The sequence below is a fragment of the Amblyomma mixtum genome, chromosome 10 (genome assembly GCF_055824585.1).
Source record: "Amblyomma mixtum isolate Tamu chromosome 10, ASM5582458v1, whole genome shotgun sequence".
In the NCBI taxonomy this organism is placed as follows: domain Eukaryota; kingdom Metazoa; phylum Arthropoda; class Arachnida; order Ixodida; family Ixodidae; genus Amblyomma; species Amblyomma mixtum.
The window spans coordinates 56,683,661-56,702,843 of NC_143021.1; the positions used below are offsets into that span (position 1 = coordinate 56,683,661).

General features: G+C 46.1%; 1 protein-coding gene across 6 annotated transcripts in view; it reads left to right on the plus strand.

Moving 5' to 3' along the window:
* The window catches only part of LOC149325860 (uncharacterized), a 292,578-nt gene that overhangs the window by 57,032 nt on the left and 216,363 nt on the right, over positions 1–19,183 (plus strand). For all 6 annotated transcript variants that reach the window (XM_089563537.1, XM_089563535.1, XM_089563539.1 and 3 more), the window contains 2 exons: positions 8,903–9,018; positions 18,549–18,601. In XM_089563537.1, the coding sequence (XP_089419663.1) occupies positions 8,903–9,018; positions 18,549–18,601 (169 nt within the window). The remainder of the gene's footprint in view (positions 1–8,902; positions 9,019–18,548; positions 18,602–19,183) is intronic.

Sequence of the window (19,183 nt, forward strand, 5' to 3'; positions counted from 1 at the left end):
CGGTGAGCCATATTGTACTATATGCACCGTGTGATGAGTAGGACCTGCGCATGCGGTTCCTTCGCTGTGCACTCGCATGCAGAGTTGCAGTCACAGTTAAAATTCTTAACTCGAAATATCGGCTCTGAAGTGTTATGTGATCGCATTGCGAGCGACTGGAAGGTAGTGTCGCATGGTCGACTGTGACGTGTGATGATGCAATGATGAAGGGGCGTTGTCTTCTTCTTAAAAAGGCGAGCGAGCAGATCGCTCGGTTTTAGTCTTCTTCTGTACGGCCCAGCATGCCGAATAAACATGTTGCTTAGTCGTTCTGCCTCCGCTTCTCTCACCACGGCTACGACAGGCTCCACAAATGATAAAATATGGCCACCTCAGTAGTAAGCGGAGCGCGGCCATTTGGTGTCGCTCTGGCCGCTACTGCTGTTTACAACCGCTTCTGTGGGGCAGCACTGAAGATCTCTTACTCTAATTATCTGGTTATTTGGCTGATCTAAGCAAAACAAGCCGTATTCTGATTTCGGGAAGACCGTTAAACACCAAGCTGCCGGGTAGCGTTCACGAGCACCGCGCAGAAGCCGCTACAACCCCTCTGTATGCACACCCCATGGCTTATAGGCTGGGCTCTTGCAGAGCACAAGCTGCAAAGTAAGATGTTAGCGCCAGGCATCGAAACTAACATTGTGTATGTAGCCTACTGGAGTCGTTTAATGACATATGCGACGAAAAATGACACCGTCATTTTCGCTTGTTGAAAAACTCGATGCGCTGGCTGTGCTACGAGCTAGGCGGCTAATCATGTCTGCGGTGAATGCCTGTCGGGCCTCATTCACCCACATTCGAAGAGCAAGATTCTGTCGGGTTCTACGGGACCGGGAAGCGCCGGCTGAGACCAGTGAGCCATGTGAGCCGCTTCATAAAGGACATTTCCTATGCGCTTATCAATGCGACCGCAAATGCGATATCTCGCTTTTGCTGAGACTGCAGTCGAGCGTGACTCTATTATTGGAACATTTCCTTTTTCCCGCATCATTACCGATGTCGCGGAATGTCTCTAAAGCACGTACATTGGAATAAAGGCTCCTTCGGAGTACAACCCAGACGCTAGCACAGAATCGAAAAGGTTATCTTGCATGAGCCAGGAAAACTACAACAGGAACAGCCGCTTACGTTCACTCGCTGAAATGTTTGGAAGGCGAATAGATGCACAATCGCAACAAAAACAATTATTGCATTGCTAACACACTTGGAAATTTAAAACACACGCCTTTGACTGCCAAATAGGGTTTTAGGTACATCTTATTCAACGAGAAAAAATTTGAAATATTGTCAAGTTGAATGCCGGCATAAATAAATACTGGTTTGTTTAAGGCAGCATAGCTTGCTAGCTTTGCTCTAGATACCCTTTGTTTTGTGCTTAAGGTGCATGCTTACGCTTGAGCACAATTATTTTGTAGCCGCCGCGGTGGCTCAGTGGTTATAGCTCTCGGCTGCTGACCCGAAAGAGGAGAGTTCAATCCTGACCGCGGTGGTCGTTTCGATGGAGGCGAAATTATATAGGCCGGCGTACTGTGCGATGTCAAGGCACGTAAATAACCCTAGTTGACAGCAATTTCCGGAGGATTTCACTTCGGCGTCCCTGAGAGCCGTAGTCGCTTCGGCACGTTAAACCCCCATAAAACATAAAACAATTTTTTTTTTGTGAAATACGTTTGCGGCCCAAGAAAAGGCTGCATACAGGTAGACACCTCGAAAACAGCTAAAACCTTAGTTTGAGAGTATTTGACTTCAGGTGCATTATTCAAATGTCCTGTCATTCTACGTGTGGCTGTGTTGAGCAATGTTGTAACATTGCTGTGGGCGTTACAGCTGAAATGATTAAAAAAAAATGTTCAGCAGTGATCTAGACCACTGCCATATCTACCGCCAATCCCATAATACAAAAAGGGCTTAGTCAGGCTGTAATTAATGTTCAATAACAGTTTTTCGCTCGAGGTAGTCCAAAAATCTTCAAATCCACGAGATCTAACATGCCGATTTAGCCAGAGAAGGGCAATGAAGGGGCCAAAAATAGTAAGTGGGATGATCACAGGCTAACGAGCATATTTTGACGTTTGGAACAGGAGCGGTGAAATTCATGCCTGCTTCACCGTTCCGGATCGGCAACCTTCCACAAATTTTATTACTTCGCACCGATGCAAGCAGGAAAAGTGGCAGAGTTAGTTGACCTACCGAACTGGAGTGTAGTCTCTGCCGACACGAAAGAAGCTGAAACGAGGTGCGCAGAAGCAACAACTTTGCGCCTCTCCTCCGTCACCGCCGTTGACGCTGCGTCGCCGTCGTTCGCACGTGGCTACGGAAAGACAACCTACAGAACCGCACTGCCATTGAGATCGCGCTTGCAGTCTGCCAGGTCACGTGGGAAGAGGAAGCTCCGCACCCCCTGCGGATTTCTGCGCTATGTCAAAGCTACCCGAGGTGATGACTTCACCGCTTCATTCCCTCACGCTGCAACACAAAATGTAGTGAATTAAAATAATTTCTAAGCGCATTCAGGGGGCATGCTACACGCTGTAACATTCTTAGAGAGTGCCATAAAATGGGCGTTATAAATGCGCTAAAAACATCTCTTACAATTTACGTGCACAGGTAATGAACTCTGACGAGTTGAGAATTGGGCGAGTTGGTACGAATTCACACTGCTGTGGCACCACGAGGACAGGGAGGGAGACAGAGTGACAACACAAGTGCTGACTAACAACTGACAAATTTATTAAAAGCACAAAATATATAGACAAAACCAACGGTTACATGCACAGTCCAGAACAAGGTTACAAAGGCGCTAGGCAATAACACGTGTTGAAGCACCACGAATCTACCTGTTGTCAATGGTTTGATGCTCTTTCTAGATAATCATCCTCAGCGTCGAGTAGCAGCAATGATCGCGAACTCACGCACTCATCTGCCGACTTCCTTATACGGAAGGCCTCCATAATCTCCCGGGAAGCCTTATCTTTATGTTTCCAGAGAACGCGCGTTTCCTTGAACAACGGGGTACACTTGTGGCCTTTGACATGCTTGGTCAGGTGCGTCCCCGAACCTCCGTCAAGTGACCTGGCATGCTCCTGGAGGCGTACATTCAGACAGCGTCCCGTCTGCCCCATGTAATGTCGACCGCATGTCAGGTATCGACTACATCACAAGCACAGTCCACAAACGGATTGTAGTCATGGGCGTCCGGAAGGGGGCAAGAGAGAGAGGGGCGTTGCTACCCCCCCCCCCCCCCCCCGGAATTACAGATAATATTTACGCACTAGTAGAAAACAACCACGCAGCTTGATTAGCATGCTTAGGTGATATTAATTTATCGGATTTTGCTTATTGAGTTGAATTCTTTGTTCATTAATAATTTATAATGTTTGTTCTCCAAACCTAGCATTAATTTTCTGCTTCTAATTTTTGTTTCATGTGCGCAGTTTAGACCACAAATAGTCCCTTTTTGGTGCTAACCTACCCCCTCCCTCCCCCCCCACCGTACCCGGCCATCGGGTGCACCCCCCTGGAAAAAGTTCTGCGGACGCCCTTGATTGGAGTGCTTCACACCACAAGCCTTTCTTCTCTCCTGCGGTGCGTCACACCTCTCAATGGCGGCACATATCCTCCCTATTATTCTTAGCCGAAAATACCAAATCCACCTCATAATGGTGTTGTGACTACAACTCGGTCCTTGTCCTAGTGGTGCCAGAGCAGTATGAATGAATGGTGTGCAAAGATAAAGAAACAAAAAAAAGAGTCACCGACGGGCTGATCACGTGAGTTGTATTTTGTCGACCGCCCATGATATCCATGTGGTGACCCCGCAAGTGACGACAACCACAGAGTGAATCTGGATAATCCAATAAAACTGGAGGCCCACTGAGGTTTGAATATGTCTTGATACCTATACTTGTATACGTGTTTGTTTATTTTCATTATTCATTTATTTATTTATTTCAGTGACTTGTGTCCGCGCGAAAGAGAAAGGATTAGTTGATTAGGAATTATTTCATTCATCTGAGGGTGCCACCAGAGCTTGGGGGAGTTTCGCCAAGCTCGGGTTATCCTGCATGCAGGTCCTGCAGGTCTTCCAGCGCTGCCCGTGCTGCTGCTATGCGAGGCTTTTACTTGCTCCCAAAGAGCGCTAATCGCAGACGGGCAGTCCTGTTGTGCGCTTGAACTATCTGCGCCCAGCATCAGGGATAGATCACAATAAGAACAGATAACAGTACCTGATAAGAAGGAACGAAGGGGTGCTAGTGACAGAGAGCTCCAGGGAGTCCTTTCAAAAAGCATCCCATGCCCCAACAATGCGAGCGCAGCGATGGATGGCGGAAGGAAGTGGGAGGGAAATGTGTGTGCGCCTGCTGTGCTCTGTCCGCCAAAAGACTGCATTTAACAGCACGCTGTATTGGGCTAGTCGGAAGTAGTTCGCCTTGAAGACCAGCGCAAAACAAAGGACTAACTAAAAAGACGACGATGGTCTTGGAGATTAACCGTTTTATCTGAGCGGCGTTGTTAACGCCACCGCTGTTCTCCGGCGGACAACGCAGCGAAGAAGCGAGGGCTGTGAATAAATAATGATAATAATAATAATACTTTATTTTTCCTCTTTTACAAGGAAAGGAGCAGCCGCGAAAAAGCTGCTTCGGAGAGCAGCTTCATGGGGCGACTGCCCCTTACTGACGGCATTTGGCAGCGCAGGATAAATCAACTGAGGGCATGTTTACATGAATAAATCAAAATTGAATGCAATGTGAGTTACAGCGCAAAAGAAATCAAAGTACATCATGTACAAGGCACTAAATGAGGACACAGACAAACTTCATAGAAACATTGTTATTGCACCAGACCGAAGCTGAGGATGAGCAGGCGTCGATTGGTAGCATGAACTGACTTCGATTACCTCCGCAGAGTTTTATTAACGAAAAAAGTTTATGTGAAACAAAACTGCGAAACAGCCCAGCACACCAACGGTGGCTCCTCTCCCTCGCAAATACGGATCGCTCCACTTGAGCAGACTGGGGACCATTTTCTCGACCGACCAAAAACGATTTGTCGGGAGCAGTTACTTAGCGCCGACTGCGGACAAATTCAAATCCGCCGTTTGCAGCTCGTGAGTTAAGCAGTGCCGAAAGCTTGCAAGACTTCAGAGTGCAAGACTTCTAGGGCCAAGAAGGCCAAGAAATGTTTTTCCACCTTTGATGAGGTCGCTGCAGCCTCCATTCCTTTACCTTCTTTGGGAAACGGAGGAAGGCTGTTACAGGACAGACAACTTGCGTTGCGCGGTAAAATTCGAAAGATTGCGCCGCGACAACACCGCGTACCACTTTCGCGGCGGCAAGAGCAAGGCTCTGTTGGGCGCTAGTAGCGGCAACCCAGCTCTCCTCACCCGATTGAATGCCGCCTAGTTCTGCTTCTGGCTTCTCTTGAAACCACTTCCGTTAATTTCAGTAATACGTCTCAAGCTATTTGGTTGCTCTGCACGGTGCAGAACAGCGGCAACTTCAGAAAGAGAAGAAGAGACACTGGCGCTCCGTTAGTTTACCGAAGCAGTAAAGATACAGCTTCGTCTTCTTTGCTCCTTACTACCAGACAAAAAATTTTAGTTCTGTCTGACGGGAGTGTGATAGAAAATAAACACTGGAGAAAGATTTCGGCCTCAAGCTTTTACTGCCTCCTGTCCCAATATTGTCGTGAACACTGCCATTTGTGGGGCGCATTATTAGTGAACAAAATCTACAAAATTCTAGGAGCCTAAAAATGTTTCGGCTCGGCTCCCACGAGAAATTTTGCGTATAATTACTGAAAAAACCTACACGTTCTACAAAATACTATTTCTTTTTCTTTAGGGTAGAGACACGCGATTTTTTGCGAGTTCAGAAATTACGCTTTCCACTTCATGTGATATACCATCGTTTTCTGAGATAACTGCGTGTCTTGAAAGCTGAGTACATTCCATTGGGGCGGCACATTTGCCAAAACACGTAAAAAATTCAATGGAAAGCCAAAACTGGTCACGGACCTTGATTACCCACCTTTTGATTACCATATATTTGCAGAGTGCCTCACTGGAGGCAATTAGTAGTGGTGGAAAATACGTTTTTGAGTTTTGTACGTTTTTGAGTTTTGAGTTTTGACATACGGAAACAGTGCCTATGGTGCAATAACAACATCCCATTGTTACCAGTGTAATTGTAAAGCTATGCAAATAGAGCGAACAGTTCTGTATCTGGGCATCCACTTTGACCAACACCTTACATGGAGCGACCACATCGTCTACCTCTCTCGAAAGATAAGGGCCATTGCGGCTATGATGTATCACCTTCGTGGTAAAGCTCCGCTCCATCTTAGGCGACTGATCTATAGAGCATTAGTAGAACCTGTTTTAAAGTACGGCATTACTCTATACGGTAACTGCTCCGAATACAAGAAAGAAGCATTAAATGTTATCCTAAAAAGAATCGTCAACACTATATCGTACGGCACAAAACTACAATCGGTTGACATGAAAGAGAGATACGATGAGTTAGGCATCCTTCAAATTCGTGAACTATTTCACTTTGTTGTGTTAACACGGTATTATTATTCAAATGAATATAAGACTCCCGTAAAAAAAGATGTCACCTTGAGAAAAACAGAACGTTTTTTTAAGCCACGGGTTTACACAAACTATGGTAAAAAGATGCGCAGTTATTATGTACCGGCTGTATTTAATGAAATTCCCGATGATCTATGTATTGCAAGTAACAAACGTAGGATGATGACTGACATGAGAAATTGGTGTGCAAATGTATTTCCCTGTGTATAGCTTGAGTTCTTTCGTATGTGCAATTTTGTGTTCAAAAATTTTTTGTTTGTGTTTTGTTTGGTTTATTGCTTTTTTTTCTTTTTTTTCTGTGCTAGTATGAGTGTTTAGACAAGTAAAGTATACATATGAAGGTATTTCTCCACCTGCTGCCTGATCAGCCAACAAGCAAAATGTGCTTAGGCAGATCAGAATTTATGAATGTGTACGTATACAGACAAATAAAATTTTGATTTGATTTGATTTGATTTGAAACTAAAAAAGTACACCAGCCCAGTGTGGGAGGCCACTAGGTGAAACTTTTGGGAAGGCCTAAGTTTTCATACGCGTGCACTGTCCGAGATCCGTAAACTTTCAGTAACATGAACTTACTTGAGAAAATCCAAAATAGAGTTGTCTTCTTCATTTTCACATATACAGTCGAATGGTTTTTCTTAGTTTCTTTTGTATGTTGTTACGTTGTTTGCCCCTCCTACTTGGGCCACATAGGCCTGAATTATTTTGAAATAAATAAATAAATAAATAAATTCGCCCCAACTCTATAGCCCTGGAGCAAATTATTCTGATTAAAATTTCTATTTCTTGTTTACCCCCAAACATGGATTAAGTATTGGACGTTACGAAGAGCGCACACTTGCTGGAGTTGTTTTTTTTTTTCAGTAATCTATTTTTCTCGAACTATAGGGGATTTGAACAGTTTACGACCTTGAGGAATACAATGTCTACATATTATAAATGACGCTGTTTAGAATAAGTATATGGCATTACCTCCGATCTTCAGCTGGCATTCTGATGCTGCAGTTTGTCTTACGATATTTGTGATTGTATACTCCCCACCTGATCTCACGGTCTACAGTACATCCTAAAACAATAAAAGAAAGCGCGTTTCATTAGGCACGTGAAATCAGGTGTTAGGACTCCGAGAGCAGTCAAGGAATGTTAACTGCCAGCTCGTTATCAAAATCCCACAATTTTGTTTTTTACTTGTTAGAGTCAGGCTATTTACTGTTTATAAACCTGTAACTCACCATTGGGGATTCTTAAGAGCTCATGCATTTTAATAAAATGCGATTCTCGCTCACTCTGCAGAGCAGCCAATTAAAGGGCTGCCCAGGCGCGAGAGCAACGGCACGCGGCTGAGCAGCGCAGGCAGCCACGTGTCACGTGACCCTCACCGTCCGCCTCTCCCAGCCGGGTTGTCTTGTTCTCGATACTTTGAGGTGTTGGGCAGAGAAGAGAGAAAAGTATTTTTGTTTATGCGCGATTGGATTGCACGAGTTGCAGTGTATGTGCTCAGAACCACCAAATTTTTCATATGTAACAGGTGCTTGTAAAAAATTTAAAGTAGGAGGTGCGAAGCTATATTAAAGTGAAGTATCAAAGTAAGCGAGGCAGATAGATTATTTCTGAGGAACGCTACCAAAGTTCATTCTACTCGGAAATTTCGGTGGCTGCGTCGCTGTGAAAGAATCGCATATGACAGTGCCAGAACCCTACGTTCAAACCGCCCGCTAAAAATGAGCACAGTTACGTCACTTCGACGACGAATTTGCAAAGGAGCTCTTCGATCATTCAGAGGCGCTACCTACAGAGAGCGGAAACGCTTCTGGAAATGGGAACTATCCTGCCGTCACGGTGCAGTCACGGCGGCAGGGTGCAGATGCTGCGCCCGATTAATTTAGACCGCCTGGAGTTTTTGCATTTCGCCTGCATCAAAGCAGGTAATTAGCCACCGCAACGGGTCTGCGAGGTATTCGGCGCCGAAGCGTGCTCTGTGTTACTATGGCCGCCACTGCACATGACTTTCACGCGCTCAGTGGGGTTGGAGAACAATTTCCTGTTTAGCAGCCTCAGTGCGCGATTTCTGCACGCTCAGTGTTGTGATAAATTTTTTTCACTGCCTTTATTTCGCTCGAATTTTAGCAAGCAGAAGACTTCCAGCACAGGCGTTGAAATCGGTACGGCTATCAGCGATTGTTTCATTTTGGGTTCTGAATGAGAATGAGAAGTATTGGGTGCTGAATGAGGCCTGTTGTGTGATGCACGGGTGTCGCCTTCCAGGCTTCTGGACGCTGTGGACAGCTACGCGCAGTCTGTCTTTTGCACCGGCTCCATCAGCGTCAACGGGGAAGCACCGAGGGAGCTCTTCTTATGGGGCCTCCGCGTCAGGAGCATCGGTGAGTGGGATCGCCGCATGGTTCATTTTTGTGCGCCAGAGCTGTTTCCCTGGCGACAGCGGCAGTGCGCAGAAAGGAGCAGGCCTTGACGAGACCTGGACATCCACTCATGCATTTGCATAGCAACAAGCCGTGATCCTTAGCAGAGGAAGGGGCATTTAGGCCTGCAATACCTTCACACAACATCATGCGGCTTTGCGAGGTTGAGCTGCAATAAACGCTTTTCAATGAACTCGCACCCCGCAAACTTTTGACCCCGATATCACATGGTTGGTTCAGGAAACAAAGGCCGAGCCTTCGAAATATCGTCACCCTCTATTGTTGTCAATGTAGTTCTTTTTTCAGGACAGGCAAATGAGTGAAAGCAAATGAGTGAGCCTTAGTTAAAAAAAACGTCAAAAAACGCCATTGGAAAAATTGTGTATCGCAAGAGATAAAAAACCTCACCTTTACTATTTCTAAAAATTTACGTGTTTGCAGCCATGTAGCTACGAAGCCTATATTTATGAATCTTAAGGAATTTATGAGAGAATGACAAATTCTGCATGCATGGGGATTAACGCATTGGTATCGCGTGTACCCTTCCATTTTTTTCAGCCGATATCATTTGCTGAGAACGCTGATCCCGTTTAGCGTTCGGTTTTGTGCATTGGATACCACTTTCTATTTGTAAGCCCTCGCATCCAGTTGAGCGCAAATTGCGCGGTAATCCTCTAGGCCCCTGTTGGGTCCGTTAGGTCCTTGTGCACGCTGCTAAATACAAAATTTGGCGCATTATAAATTGCATTATTTCGGTTTCGCTTGCAATTCCTAAAAACACAAGCCGCAGTAGCTTGCTCTAACGCGAAGAAAATTTGCATATTTACGGATTAAAGAGCCTTTCTTACGCATCTAGCATTGCCACAATCATAAATCGCAAAGGCACGTTCGAGCACCTTTGTGGCTGGGGTTAGCCAGTGGGCTGCGAAGTTTGACCTAAGTGTTCGATAATTCTGATCCCAATCCAAATTGCCTTCAACTAAAAAGAAGTGCGGTAGAAACTAAGGTGACTTAAGCCACCCTAAGTGTTTAAGTGAGTATCTTTGCTACTGACGATCCGTCACCGAAATATTCGGACTTCTAGCCGCTGGAGTAGGCATCCGCTATGCTGTGATAATGCAGACATATGCTTATATCGCCTTTTTCTTTCTCTAATTTTTGATTTCAATTTTTTACATTCTTTTTTGAACTAAAGCACTTCATTTGCATCCGATTCTTTGGAGTAGTCTTTCTGTATCTTCATGCTTCTCCGATGATTTGAAATTTCCATCCAATATACTAATCCATTTTTATCCATCTAAATACGTCTACTAATAACTTATAGGACACGACGTATCAGATATCAAATAACGACTTCGATTCATTGTTGAATTTGCTTTGTTTGCGTAGCGCTGTGATTAGCTCCTTTCGTGAGCTTGTGATGTCAACCGCTCTCTACCAATCCGCGCAATTCCTGACACCGGACGACCGCGGGTTGCTCCTGTCGTGAACTCTACAGAGTGCCATGTCGGTTGCTACCTAGAAACTAGGTTGCTCACAAACCTGTGGGTAGGTTGTGATGGCGTCACAAGGTCACATGACCTCTCTCACATAATCATTTCTTTACTGTCAGGTACGACGGTGGGCAGGTTGCTCCCACTGATCTCCACTCTAGGTGGCTGGATGCCGCATTCCCGCGTTCCGAGACGAGCACGAGTGAAGCCACCGGAAGTTGGACGGCGTGAGAAGCGCTGTTAGAAGTCAACTGCACCAAGCACCAAGCAAGAAGTCAACTTGCTACAATACGAAACAGTATATGACATGCTCCGTCGAAAAAGCCGTACCATACCTTTTCGAGGCGCTAATGCGAACCAACCGAACACCGTCGACACCTCACCAGACAGTAGCATAGCCCTCGCTCCGGTTCTGTCTAAACATAATTCGTTAAATGGGCACTGCAAAGTCAGCGGCCTGGTGAAGGTTTCCATCTATGCTTTCTTAAATTTATCCCCCATTGAAAGCACAACTTGCGCTTGAGCACGAGAACGTGCATCACTGTAAAGAGCGCTGTTGGCGACGGCAGCGACGGGACGACACAGAGCTGAGCAGACGAGGCTCCATACTTGCTGTGTGTACCGACGTGCTGTCGTCTGCTAGTGTCGTTCCACTGCGATGCAATGGGCCCTTATTTTTGAGGCGTCTTTCCCGAAGACTTCGCTGGTCTCGTCGCTCAGTGGACGGTGCAACAGGACGTCATGGAAAAAGACGAGAACGGCGAAAAGACGAAATGCTAAGTGGGAAAACAAAACTTGAACTGAAAAACCGTGCTGAGGTGCGATTTCGTGCACTGCCAACGGCTGACTTCCGGGACAAGGCCGCTTACTTCCGGTGGCTTCACTTTCGGGCGCCCGATGCGCTCTCCAGCCCCCTAGTGGACATCAGTGGTTGCTCCCGATCCAGGGACCAGGTTGCGACCTGCCAAGGTGTGCAGGTTGTGATGACGTCACTAGATAACACGACTTCTCTCGAACAACCAGCGAACTCAATGACAATCGACGGCGTAATTTGTTCCTGATGAGAACTCAAATGCTGCCGCATTAAATTGCCCCCTAGCAGTATCGAAGTTAGCGGACAATACGCGTAGGAGTGAGTTAACATATTGTGAGCTATTAACAGAGTCAACCAGCAAAAACAAGCTTCTGTAGTACCTTCTGAGGTTCGGCCGTAGTGAAAGGAAACTTCAGTCGCTTTCTCTCTGTGGAAAGTCGAATTTATGAACGTCAGTATAGCAACGAAAAACATGCCGCAAAGGAATCAAACTATTTATAGTTGTATTGTCAATTTATTTGATATTTTAAAACAAACAACGCAGACAATTTTACTGTGCTAGAATTGCTGATTTTACAGAGCAACTTTAAAGGTCGTTGACTTTTTTTTAACATGATTTCAAGTTGGCCATTTTTTGGAATTTATTAACTATGAAAGATTTTTATAGGCGCCCAAAAAATTTATTCATATGAAAGTACGAACTTTCATTAATGTAGTCAAAGGAACCAAAAAATGGTGAAAAAAAAACATTTTTCAGCGTTATGTTCTCACTTCATATTAAAAGTACGTCCTGAGACGTTTTTTTTTTCTGGAAAGAATACCTTTTTGAAGCACGTTTGCATCTCTTTTGCTGCTAAATTCTAAATGCACTAAATTGTTTTGATGCAAAGAGGACACCTTCCATATGAATTAAGAAGAAATATTGAGGCTCGACAAAATTTTGTTTCCTTCTCCGGAGCTCCAAAGTTGAAATCTAGCAGTTGCCGTTTTGCAATCGCAAGGAGGACGTCGTGCATCTCTTGTGATATGAGATTTGTTTTTCAGAAACCTGGAAATTAACTGATGGCTCGTTCCTTGATAGGGGAGCAATCGACCAACAGGCTTTTTCCTTGAAAACGAAATCTAGTCATGGGACCTCAATGGCTGTTCCTAAATGAACATACCTGGAAGACGAAGGACCGTCCCCTGCTACGCTTGCCGTCTGTTGGAATCCACTCCCTTACCCTTAAGGACCAGCGGTTATGCTGCCTTCGCATTGCATGCCCTGCCCAAGCCCACTTCTTCCTCTTGATTTCAACTAGGATGTCATTAACGCTTGTTTGTTCCCTCACCCACTCCGCCCGCTTCCGATCTCTTAACGTTACGTTATGTTACGTTACACCTATCACCAGTAAGCTTCATATTGAAGGGGCTTTTCGGACGACAGCGCAGTCCAAGAAAAGTGTTCTCCCTGCATTTGTGACAGCGGTGATATCGAAAACTTACATTTTCTGTAGGCACTTGCGTCGAATTCGACGGGACGGTCGCATACGGGGTCTGTTAGAAAAGTATCCGACTTTATTTTTTTTGCGAACACCTGATGGATATGAAACAAGCGCGCTTACAGCAGCCGACCTTGAACTCTCGTGCGCATGCACGAATTTTTTACCGCCTGCCGATAGCGTCAGTCGCTGGGAAGCAGCGTTTGAGTGAGGCAGTGCGCAGTGCTCTCGTCGGTTTTTTGTTTCAAGGAAAATGGCGGAGCGAGAGGAGCAGCGCTACTACCTCAAATTTTGCCAGAAACTTGGCGATAGCCAAGTGGAAATTATTCGAAATGTTCAGACGGCTTTCGGTGATGATGCTATGAGCAGCACACAGATTAAGCAGTGGTGCAACTGGTTTAAAGACGGCCGCACATCCGTGGAGAGAGAGCCACGCTCCGGCCGGCCATCAACATGCCGAAATGACCAGGTAATTGCCGAAGTGAACGCTGTGGTGATGCGGGACTATTGTGTGACTATCCGAGAAATTGCGGAAGAGGTGGACATCAGCAATGTTTCTGCACATTCCATTATCACCGAAGATTCGGCCATGGAGAGAGTTGCGGCGAAATTCGTGCCGAAGCTGCTGACGGTGGAGAAAAAGCAGCTTCGTGTTGAAGTCTTACAGGAGATGCTGGATTCCACAAACGGTTACCCTGACTTCACCGACGCCGTAATCACTAGTGACGAGTCTTGGGTGTACGGGTACGATCCGGAAACCAAATCCCAGTCGTCACAGAGGACGCATTCCACGTCACCAAGACCAAAGAAGGCCCGACAAGTGCGCAGCAATGTCAAAGTGATGCTGACTGCTTTTTTGACTCCCTCTGTGTGGCACACCACGAGTACGCACCCCACAGGGTCAAAGAATGACTAAACAGTACTACAGGGATGTCCTCCATCGCCTACGTGGTGCTGTGCGGCGCAAGAGACCGTAATTAAGGTCAACAAGAAATTGACGCATCCCTCGCGGCATTGCTCCTGCACATTCCTCGCATTTGATTCAGACTTTTCTGGCAAAAAAACAGACTCCTGTAGTTCAACAGGCTCCTTACTCTCCTGATATGTACACCTACGACTTCTGGCTGTTTCCTAAAATCAAGAGGTCATAGAAAGAAGCGCGATTTCAGAAAAGAAAGGACATTATGGCTGCAACGACAGCAGAGCTAAATTCCATTCCGAAAAGGGTCTTTTCGGAATACTTCCAACAATGGCAGCACCGCTGGGAGATGCATATGGAGCCCCAAGGAGACTACTTTGAAGGTTATTAGGTTTCTAACGCTCCAGTTATGCCAGTTTTTTTTATTCGGCCAAACGTCGGATACTTTTCTAACAGACCTCGTAGATGCCAGCTTTTTGCGCCATTTTCTAGGCGTTGCTAGAAACCGCCTGCCTGTGCAGAAGGACTTCAGCGTGGAAAGTTCTCCGTATCTTCGTTGCTTGTCGGAGTTTATTCGAACCTCGCTAGTTGAAGCTTCCTGCAGACCCGCCCGAAGAGATTGGGGAAATCCGCCTCCTCAAGGCCGCGACAGATGTGCTGCGTTCTACTGGATGAATGCGTGAACGCGTCACGGCATTCCTTAGCACGGCAAGAGCGATATACCGCTTTGTCAGGTGGTAGCGCGCTGAGGAGGACGGGCGTGAGACCGTATTCGAACAGGAAGCAATGCCATGCTCTAGCCGAAGGCTGAAATCCAAGTCGAGGAACCAGATTTGGATGACTGGAGGAGGTTTTCTCCGGTTAGGATGAATCCATAGACCTGAATAGAAAAAATAGTGATGTTTCTATGTGTCGCCGGGACAGCGTCACATCCTTTAGTGTCGAGAAATGTTTCCATTTCGTCACCGATGATTTTCACGAGACCAGTGCACAATAGTGTGAGTTGGTTAAAGTATGACACGGGAGGCAACTGTGGGGCAGGAGGATTTATACCCGATTTCGTTGGGCACATGAAGGCATTACTTGCTTATCCGCATTGGAACCCAAACTCGACGCAACACAAGCATTCTGATTTTTGGTGGCACAGAGATTCCGAAGCCGTATTATGCAGACAACACGTGCATAGTTTTGGACACAAATGTGATCTTCAAAAAGAGAGAACAGTTGCATTAGTGGTCTTTCCGCGTGCTATACTTTGTAAAGAATTTGGGCTTCTAGCCCCATGCCACCACAATTTACCCGTCGGAGGTTTCAGCGTTTACATGTTCCATGAAATTTGTGTTATAAAGAGACGAGTATTATGTGTAAACGGCTCGTTATAATCATGCAATATTGCAATCAGCTTACTTGCGAGATTTTCAAGCTTACAAGGGCTTATACGGGGGAGTTGACAGTGTCAGCGCGTAACGAGCGTCTTGAGGACACAAGAAGATCCCTGTCTTCTTGGACGGTACGCTGAACGGAAATATTTGTGTGCCTGGATTGAGAACATTTGGTTTTATTTTTGGGTTCTCTGAAGCTGGCCGCAAGTATATGAGCACTTGGCCATTCACTAAAGACTGGCTTAAAGTTAGAACCTTTGTGTCGTCCCTCCTGTCCATGCCAGTCCTTTTTACGCTGTACTAATGTCAGAGAGAATTTGACAACCAAATCGCCTAGACCGTTCCACCCGTCCAGCCTTGAAAGCTTGTATGTTTAACTAATAGTCGCGAAACTGGAGTGTTCAAATTTCACCTATTCTGGTGAAAAACGGCGCTTCCCAGTCATCTACAGCCTAAATCAGTAACCTTCAGAAGGATCTGAGAACACGGAATCCACCGTGTTATTTGGTTCTAAAGATACATCTCGTGTGCTGACTTGTCGCGGACTGCTCCCAACGCAGTCCTCTATCGTTGCTATTTTTCCTACACCTGGCGACTTTCTTTGAAATTGGCTACCTCTCTACTTTGACAAGCTTTCCAGCATCAGTAACCTGTTCGCACGAGTGTTTATTCTCACACAGCCTCTGATTTAGGCCTGCTCCGCATTATTTTTGACCAGCTGGTTTTTTTCGGCATGCAATGACATCGAAGTGCGCACGGGAGTGTTGGCATTTGGCCTCCTTCGAAATACGGCCTCCTCGGACAGGGATTCGAACTCGCGTCCTAAGCCTCAGCTGCTGCATGCCTATAGTCATTGCCGCCAAGGCACCACAGAGGATCGCGAGCGCAATAGCTAGGAGTAGAAATCAAACACAGGGTTGGGTGCACCAGTGCGCCAGTGAACTGCTAATTGACAGCCGGAAGACTTAGCGACCAGTGCTGCGTCGTAACGCCGAGCTGTAGTTTTCGTATTCGATTTTTTTTTTCAGAGTTTCTTGTGCGATTTGCTAGCGAAAATATTCTCCCATTCCTTTAATCTTCAAAATCAGCACCCAGTATAGCCATATGTCCCAGTTCAAGGGTGATACAAACAGTTATAATAAACTTACGTCAACTCTATGCTAGATGTGTTTTTGTCATCCTTGACCTGTTTTTCCGATAGCCGTAAACGTTTTGTTGTCATAGTTTAATTCGTAGGCCTTTAATTAGATTGGAACAATCAATTACGGTTGAAGTATGCCATATAGAACCAGAACACGACGAGCTTTTCAAACAATTTTTTTTTTAAGCACGAAATCGAACGCGAGGAAGAGAGCGGCATATAATTGAGGGAGGCGAACTCGAACTTTTGCACAGGGTTGGCGCTGAGCAAGGCTGGACATATTGGTATTTTTTAAAACTTTGCAATGACATTGCTGTGCGCACGGGAGTGTTCGCATTTGGCCTGCATCGAAATACGGCCGCCAAGGATGGGACTCGAACTTGCGTCCTTTGGGTTGGTTTCAGCGTTATGACTATTCGGCCTCCCCCGCGGTGATACTACTCTGTTGTGCCGCCGGTGGCTGGGAGTGGCGCTCACAAACGCCTATTCCGATCTCATCGCAATGGCAGACTCTCCAGCGTGTGACCAGTGCGGTTGCGATGAAACGATCGGACACCTCCTCTGTGACTGCCCTCGTTTCGAGCGGGAGCGCGGTTTCCTGACTGCTACTCTGTACCTCATGGACTCGCGTCCTCTAACAGAGTCCAACGTTCTGGGGCCTTGGACACAGCCTTCCTCACAAAGGAAAGCGGTGAAAGCGCTCCTGAGGTTCTTAAGGGACTCGAGGTTGTATTCCCGTCTATAATCTTTAAGTTTTCAGCTCGCGCCCTCTGTCCCCTTGACATAGTGGTCACTGGACACTTGAAAAACTCATTTCATTGCCGCTCTTTTTTTCTTTTTTTCCCCTTTGTTCTCCTCCCCAAGTGTAGGGTAACCTACTGGGCATCGCCTGGTTAACCTCCCTGCCTTTCGGTCCGTTTCTCTTTTTTTCTCTTTAAAACTTTATGAAGACAGGCTCAAACTAGAGGGAAATATACACGGCGTTGGCAAAACAAAGCGGCTAATGCGCATGACGATGACGGTAGAGGTGTTGGCATGGGTGACAGTAACGAAGCGAAGGCTTCGCCGCCAAAACACAAACAAAACAAAAGCCGCCAAAAAACAGCTATAAAATAAAGTGTTAGAGGCTATCACCAAAACATTAAGATACATCTGAACGTGCGTCCAGAGCCACGGTCTCGCTACAACACTGGGGCTATTAAGTCATGCTTCCTGCTTTGATTATGGCTCGGCCTCTCCTTTGGCCTTCTACATTGCAGCAGCTTTAAGTATAATACGTGAGGTCATCCCCTCTGCATTGCCTCTATTCAGGTGTTGAAGCTGGGCGCTCACATTTGATCGCTCCAACCATCCCTGAAGAATAGAATTCTTCAAATGAAAGGAAGCGTCGACGCAAGGCAACAAGCCCAAGCGCAGTCAAGGGGTTGCGTGAAATTTACTCCTTATTTTATTTATTTACTTACAAGATACTGCCGGCCTCAGTTTGAGGCCTTGGGCAGGAGGGGAATATCAATAATACGGCAAAGAAATGCACATAACAAAAAAGCATCACAAGAATTGAAGTGAGAAGGAGAGACGAAATCATGCAGTAAAAATAGTAACGAAAAGTAAAGCGCGACAAAAAACAACAAGGCGCGTACACAGCATCATGATAAAACCACGCATGCTCAATCACTTGAGCAAGAAACGAAATATATAGACAATGAAAACAATCATGCATATGAAGCATTCAAGGCATTGCGTATAACGACACGATGGTAATGCTATTTTGTCTCAATACTGTTAAGCATGCCGAAGAATGACTGGACCGTTGGGCATTCCACTGTACTCGAGGTGAGCGCATTCCACTCACTTACTGTCTGTGGAAAAAACGAGTTTTTAAACACGTTAGTCCTGCAAGAAAGTTCTTTTATTTTTTCGAACGATTAGATCGTGTTGGGCGCATAGAAAGTAAATTAATGTACAGCTCTTTTTCTATTCCGAGCATATCATGACATATATTGCCCTCGGCAATGCTGCAATGTGTTGTGTGAAATCACATGGAGGGAATGCGCTGCCTCAACACGTGCTGAACAACCCCAAAGTAGCGTAGCCTTCCGTGAGCGCAGCTGGGCCACGCAAAGAAAGAGTGACGCTGCGGTCGCGCCTGCTTCTGCGCTCGTCGACAGAGCTTAAAGTTGGGCGCTTAAGATGCGTCCATGCGAGGCAAAAGCAGACAGGCCTGGTTGCTTTGTGTTCATTCCCCTCGTATTTCACTGCAGAGAACGTGAGCCAGCCACTACACAGCTTCGGGCACATCATGGGGAGGACAAAGGTGAGTGAGTGCACCCAAGTTACTGCCGGACGCCGTGTGGGCAATGGCCGCGACCAGTGGCGTCGTTACTTCAGCAGTCACTAAACATCATCTTCAGATTTAGTCTTAAAACTTTCATGCCTGACCATAAAAGCAAAGCGAGGCCGTTGCTTTTAAAATTCCCTCATCTAGCGCATGGTGTTAAAATCATCCTGATGACACTATGAGCTAGTTTGTTTTTCTGTTTTAGGAAGTAAGACGCAGTGTGCGGCAGGCATATACTATGAAGCCTTCCTGCTGGGGGACTAGGGGTACCCTTTCGAGAAATTGCTGGGCTCCACACAACAAACGTTTTTTTTGCCGTACAGTTTGCCACATGCGATAGTGAAGACACTGAATTAGCACACTATGCTAGGCTCTTGTGGGTCGCACTTGGGAAGATGGGGCGGGACAACTCCTCTAATACCTAGTCAGCCGTAGATGGGGAGTTAGTGGGCAATCCCAGATTGGTGGCTTGCTCGTGTTGGTGTTACATGTTTTTTTTTTTAAAGTGAATTTAAGCGCAGAAGAGGAAACTCAGTACAGGCGCTAAATTCATCTGAT